Here is a 7,172-nt window from a genome sequence, read left to right as displayed (position 1 = left end):
TAACTGTAATTCATGTAGCGTTAGAACTACAACTCCCGACGAGCCATGGTGTTTTTGACTGCATGACCTTCCGGGGCCTTCCTCCCCGCTCCGGCCATTGTTGCTGGTTAGCGGAGAGCAGGAGGGAATGAGTGACACCGAGGACTGTGGGAACCAGACGTGCCCCGGGAGTCCCAGGTAGGAGGCGCAGTCTGCCGGACTGTTCCTCTCCATATAATGGCGCTTATAATGAATGAGAGTGCAGTTCTGGAGGAGTGCTGCGCCCTGTTCCGGCCGGCGGTGTCAGTGCTGCGCTCCTGTCTCCTCTCTGGAGGACCGGACCTGTCCTGCCGGACGCACACAACCCTTTGCTTTCCATGGGCGCTGTGTAATGCGTCAGGTGCCCAGTGGAGGCGCTGCACGGACACTATAGCGCCGACATATTCCCCAGCAGTGTACAGTAAGCAGAGACATGTGCAGCCAATAAAGACCTCACAGAGTACCACAGAGCTCAGCAGTTCCAGGAGGAGGGAGGCCCTGCTGGTATCTCAGTCTATAAGGACATGGGGGCACTACACAGCTCAGCAGTTCCAGGAGTAGTGAGGCCCTGCTGACAGCTCTGTCTATAAGGACATGGGGGCACTACACAGCTCAGCAGTTCCCGGAGGAGTGAGGCCCTGCTGACAGCTCTGTCTATAAGGACATGTGGGCACTACACAGCTCAGCAGTTCCAGGAGGAGGGAGGCCCTGCTGACAGCTCTGTCTATAAGGACATGGGGGCACTACACAGCTCAGCAGTTCCAGTAGGAGTGAGGCCCTGCTGACAGCTCTGTCTATAGGGACATGGGGGCACTACACAGCTCAGCAGTTCCAGTAGGAGTGAGGCCCTGCTGACAGCTCTGTCTATAGGGACATGGGGGCACTACACAGCTCAGCTGTTCCAGGAGGAGTGAGGCCCTGCTGACAGCTCTGTCTATAAGGACATGGGGGCACTACACAGCTCAGCAGTTCCCGGAGGAGGGAGGCCCTGCTGACACCTCAGTCTATAAGGACATGGGGGCACTACACAGCTCAGCAGTTCCCGGAGGAGGGAGGCCCTGCTGACACCTCAGTCTATAAGGACATGGGGGCACTACACAGCTCAGCAGTTCCCGGAGGAGGGAGGCCCTGCTGACAGCTCAGTCTATAAGGACATGGGGGCACTACACAGCTCAGCAGTTCCAGGAGGAGGGAGGCCCTGCTGACAGCTCTGTCTATAAGGACATGTGGGCACTACACAGCTCAGCAGTTCCAGGAGGGAGGCCCTGCTGACACCTCAGTCTATAAGGACATGGGGGCACTACAATGCTCAGCAGTTCCAGGAGTAGTGAGGCCCTGCTGACAGCTCAGTCTATAAGGACATGTGGGCACTACACAGCTCAGCAGTTCCCGGAGGAGGGAGGCCCTGCTGACGGCTCAGTCTATAAGGACATGGGGGCACTACACAGCTCAGCAGTTCCAGGAGTAGTGAGGCCCTGCTGACAGCTCAGTCTATAAGGACATGTGGGCACTACATAGCTCAGCAGTTCCAGGAGGAGTGAGGCCCTGCTAACACCTCAGTCTATAAGGACATGGGGGCACTACACAGCTCAGCAGTTCCCGGAGGAGGGAGGCCCTGCTGACGGCTCAGTCTATAAGGACATGGGGGCACTACACAGCTCAGCAGTTCCAGGAGTAGTGAGGCCCTGCTGGCAGCTCAGTCTATAAGGACATGGGGGCACTACACAGCTCAGCAGTTCCAGGAGTAGTGAGGCCCTGCTGACACCTCAGTCTATAAGGACATGGGGGCACTACACTGCTCAGCAGTTCCAGGAGGAGTGAGGCCCTGCTGACACCTCAGTCTATAAGGACATGGGGGCACTACACAGCTCGGCAGTTCCAGGAGGAGGGAGGCCCTGCTGACAGCTCTCTATAAGGACATGGGGGCACTACACAGCTCAGCAGTTCCAGGAGGAGGGAGGCCCTGCTGGCAGCTCAGTCTATAAGGACATGGGGGCACTACACAGCTCAGCAGTTCCAGGAGGAGGGAGGCCCTGCTGACGGCTCAGTCTATTCACCATGATTTCTCAGTGTAAATGCTGCTGTAGGTCGCCATACACCGGCTGATGATCAGTGATGACCAATGTAATCGTAGTTCACAACAAACAAATAGAAGACAAGCGTTTATACAGGATGAGAGAGGATCGTGAATTTAAAGGGGTGGTGCATAATTAAAATGGATTTTAATACTAAATGCTTCTCTACGTACTGCCAGAATCTAATCTCGTTTCTAATATAGTTTGACTAAAAACTCCCTACGCGCCCCCCCCCTCTCTACTCTCTGCTCTTATTTATTACTACTTCCTCTTTGATGCTTCGGTTGAGAACCCCAGTGCATGCTGGGATAGCCAAACGAGGTTTCGTCAGCCTCTGCCTCCCCTGTAACGGAGCATCGTAATGTTCGTTTTAGTGGCTGGACCAGTCCCTGCTCTAAGCATGCATCAATTCTGATGTCTGCTGAGTAGATTCTTGCCACTGTGATATATGCCCTGATAGTGCGCTTGCTCCCTCGCCGGCCCAGATCAGACGTGATGGGCTGGTACTCTCAGCACATATGTAAGGAGATTGACCAGCGCTGCCCCCACAAGTGACAATGGCCCTGGTCTCTGCTTTTCCTGCATGCTGAGTATTCTTACAACAGTCACTGACAGTGCCCTTTCTTGCCAGCTTGACTTTTCCCATCAGAGCAGTGGAGGGAGCGCACTGTCAGGGCATATTGTGTAGTGACAAGAATCTACTGAGCAGATGTCAGAAGTGGAAACCGACACGTGCTCAGTAGAGCAGGCACTAGCCCATGCCCTGAAATTGACGTCACTGATGACACTTCATGCCAGGGACAGGGCAGAGGCTGCGGCTTCAGCCCAACGATAACGACTCATTTGACTTTCCCAGCATGCACTGGGGTTCTGAAATGAAGCTTCACCAAAGAGGAATTGTTAAAAAAGAAAATAAAGCAGCGAAGTGAGGGAATTCTAAATTAAAGTATATTAGAAAGAGAAGAGAGATGCGATTATAACATTAGACATTTTTGACTAAAATCCACTTTAGTTCCATTCCACCCTTATGGTGATTGTTAGCTGAAGCAGGTTGCACCGTTTCACACAGACCTAAGGCTAGGTTCACATTGCGTTAGTGGGTGGTCGCTAACGGACAGCGTTACATGGTGAAAATGTCGCAATTAACGCCATGCAACGGGTCCGTTAGCGCACCCATTGACAGCAATGTAAATTTCGCCTGTAGCGCATCGCTAGCGCGTGCCTTTTTCGGCTCGCGCTAGCGATGTGCTGTTCTTTTGTAGCGCGCCTCGGACGCTGCTTGCAGCATCCACGGCGCGCCCGAGGTCCGTTCCCCGCTCTCGCAGATCGGGGATCTGCGAGTGCGGGGACGTTAGCGCGACCCCTAAACGCGGCCCCTACAAAAACATTGCGTTAGCGCAATCCACTAGCGCTAGCGCTAAACGGATTGCCCTAACGCAATGTGAACCTAGCCTAAGTGATGCGTTTAATATAAAGACCTAAATTAATAAAGTCTTGTACAAAAATTTCCATTGATGCTGCACAAAGATAATTGAATAGAATTAACGAAGCAAAATAGTAGCAATTAATTGAGAAAATGTCATCATTCCAATGGTAAAAAAAAAATAAAAAAATGAGTTGCTCCAGTTTGAAGCAGCTCTGCCTTAATGACTTTGGTGCTTTGTTCTCCACTGAGCCCTTCATTAAGATTGGTGTGCACAACGCGAGTGTTAGTGAAGCAGCCCCAATGAGTTTGAAGAGTTTTTCCAAGAAGTATCTTTTGAATAATACATTTTCCTAGACCTTTTCTAAAAATGTATAACACCCTTAATAAATATGGCATGGGCACCAGAAAGCTTTTAAATGCCTGTTTAACCAGGGAAAAGACCAAAGTAAAGGATGTGATCCGTAGTAGATCGCTCGGTGCACATACGGTGGCAGCACAAGTCCTGTTTTCACAGATGATGCGCTGTGTAAAAGATCATTTTCCCCAAGTAACGGGCATCTTGCTCATTCATTGGATTATCGGCAGCCTGTTTACGCTGCAGGGTTATCATGAAACGAGCGTTCTTATCACTAGTCCATGAGTGTCTAGTGGTGTAAATGCAGCTTAACACTGATAATTTTTTAATTGATCAAATGACAACAAATAATGCCATATATAGATATAAATGTCCCGGTGGATCGGCATCATACACAATCTATGACCACCAGCCTCATTTATCCGGATTCCCCATGTGCAGTGGTCGCTCCAGTGATTTCTCCGCCTTTACATGAATGTATTCTCATAAGCTTTGTCTAATGATCGTTAATGATGCAGATCAATATCATTAATACTTACATCTTTTTTGCAGTATAGAGCAGATGCTGACGTTGTGTCCTGGGAAGACCCCCATCAGCTTACTGCAGGAGTATGGGACTCGGGTAGGAAAGACCCCCGTGTATGACCTACTCAAAGCTGAAGGACAAGCCCATCAACCCAACTTTACGTTTCGTGTATCTGTTGGAGACATCAATTGCACCGGTCAGTGCCTTTATTGAAGCTGCCTGATGAAGCACTAAGGACTATCTTGCCTCGGTGACAAATCGATGTCCATTTTACGTTTCCTACTAGTGTTGTCAGCCATGTATGGACTCTCCACAGTGTTTGTTTGCCTTTTTTATTCATGTGAATAAGGCTGAGCTGTAATACCAGACACATCTGTAGATTAATCTGATATAATCCTATAATGCGTAGGAAGGGGCTGTCCCATAAACATTTATTACCTTCCTACAGGAAAAAGTGATAAATGTGTGATCCAACAAAACCAGGTGTATTTAAAGTCCTCGGTGTGAATGATCACATATTCACAAGATAGATAATGTATGATCACTGAGACGCCCACGAATATCAAGAATGGGGGCTCCATATTCCCCTGCATGAGTGAACTGCATGATGACTGCTCCTACAGATATGGATAGGGATTAGTGCAGTGGTCCTCCATGTGTACTGGACCCCGTTCTCATGTTCCACCAAGGTCCCAGCTGTAGTACTAGTAATCCTGCATATATCACCCAAATAAATGTTATTTATGGGACAAACACATTAACGGAGAAGGTTACTTTTAATATGTTTATATAAAAAATAACCCCCCACACACAAAAAAGCTAAAAAATAACTGCCAAAAAATGTTTCTTGTACATAAAACAAGGTCTCAAAGTGTGGACCCTGAAATTAGGGGCAAACCCCCAAAAATTGTTTATTAACTGTTTTGCGACTAGATAAACAGTGCTTGCTGGGCTTTGTGCAGTGCAGAGCTTTTGAACAGCTGACATGTGTCCAGAACAGCCATGGGTGGAATTGCGATCCACCTGCGGCTATTAACCCCTTAAATGCCGCTGTCAAACACTGACAGCGGCATTTAACATGCATTTCCGGCAATCATGCTGGAAATCCGCCCATCGGTGACCCACGTCACGTGATCGCAGGTCACCGGTGGATTGGCATGACAATCAGAGGTCTCTTGGAGACCTCTATGGTTATCACTGCCGGCTTGCTATGGGCCCCACCCAGTGGTCGGCGCTCATAGCAAGTGAGCAATTCTGCTGCATACAGGTGATCTGATCATTGCCTGTATGTAGCAGAGCTAATCGGGTTATGGTAGTTTCTAGTCTCCCAGGGAGGCTATTGAAGCATGCCAAAAGTAGAAAAAAAAATGTTTAAAAAAAATAAAATAAATAAAAGTTCAAATCACCCCCCCATTTGTCCCATTCAAAATAAAACTCTAAAGAAAAAATCAAACGTGCACATGTATGGTATCGCCGCGTTCAGAATCGCCCGATGAATTAAAAAATAAAATAAAATTTAACCCGATCGTTAAATGGCGTAGCAAGGAAAAAAAGTAAAAATGCCAGAATTACGGTTTTTTTTTTTTTTTTTGATCGCTGCGTCATTGCATTAAAGGGAACCTGTCACCTGAATTTGGCGGGACCGGTTTTCGGTCATATGGGCGGGGTTTTCGGGTGTTTGATTCACCCCTTCCTTACCCGCTGGCTACATGCTGGCCGCAATATTGGATTGAAGTTCATTCTCTGTCCTCCGTAGTACACGCCTGCGCAAGGCAATCTTGCCTTGCGCACGCGCAGTATGCTTTGCCGAAAAGCATTAGTGCGCATGCGCCGGCGCACTATGTCCCGGAAGTATTTCGCTGTGTTCCGGGACATAGTGCTCCGGCACATGCGCACTAATGCTTTTCGGCTTTGCCCGCAGTTGGGCAAAGCATACTGCGCGTGCGCAAGGCAAGATTGCCTTGCGCAGGCGTGTACTACAGAGGACAGAGAATGAACTTCAATCCAATATTGCGGCCAGCATGCAGCCAGCGGGTAAGGAAAGGGTGAATCAAACACCCGAAAACCCCGCCCATATGACCGAAAACCGGTCCCACCAAATTCAGGTGACCGGTTCCCTGTAAAGTGCAATAACGGGGGATCAAAAGATCTTATCTGCACAAAAATGGTATAATTAAAAACGTCAGCTCAGCGCGCAAAAAATTAGCCTTCACCCAAGCCTAGATCACGAAAAATGGAGACGTTACAGGTATCAGAAAGTGCCGCAATATATGTATTTTTTTAACAGTTTGGAATTTTTTTCACCATTGAAATAAAAAAGAACATAGACATGTTTGGTGTCTATGAACTCGTAATGACCTGGAGAATAATAATGGCCGGTCAGTTTTAGCATTTAGTGAACCTAGTAAAAAGGCCATACAAAACACAAGTGTGGGATTACACTTTTATTGCAATTTCACTTGGAAGTTTTTTCCTGTTTTCAAGTACACAACATGGTAAAACCAATTGTATTGTTCAAAAGTACAACTCGTCCCGCAGAAAACAAGCCCTCACATGGCCATATTGATGGAAAAATAAAAAAAATAGTTATGGCTCTGGGAAGAAGGCGAGCAAAAAATGAAAACGCCAAAACAAAAATACCTCTGGTCGTTAAGGGGTTAAAGAGTAAAGAATGATTTTGCTACATGATGTCCTATGAGTGTCCATGTTTTCTGTCACTGTCCTCTTGGGTCCTGGCATAGGGGAATCCATAGCAGGAAATAATGGATATAT

General features: G+C 48.0%; 1 protein-coding gene across 1 annotated transcript in view; it reads left to right on the top strand.

Moving 5' to 3' along the window:
- The first annotated feature begins 26 nt into the window (after positions 1-26).
- TARBP2 (TARBP2 subunit of RISC loading complex) overlaps positions 27-7,172 on the top strand; it is a 33,011-nt gene continuing 25,865 nt past the window's right edge. The window contains exons 1-2 of the mRNA XM_077297966.1: positions 27-177; positions 4,427-4,596. Coding sequence (XP_077154081.1) covers positions 128-177; positions 4,427-4,596 — 220 coding nt within the window. The 5' untranslated portion in view covers positions 27-127. The remainder of the gene's footprint in view (positions 178-4,426; positions 4,597-7,172) is intronic.

This window comes from Ranitomeya variabilis, chromosome 3 (genome assembly GCF_051348905.1).
Source record: "Ranitomeya variabilis isolate aRanVar5 chromosome 3, aRanVar5.hap1, whole genome shotgun sequence".
Taxonomy (NCBI): Eukaryota; Metazoa; Chordata; class Amphibia; order Anura; family Dendrobatidae; genus Ranitomeya; species Ranitomeya variabilis.
The sequence above is the reverse complement of the archived record's forward strand: the minus strand, read 5'-3'. Positions and strand labels throughout refer to the sequence as shown.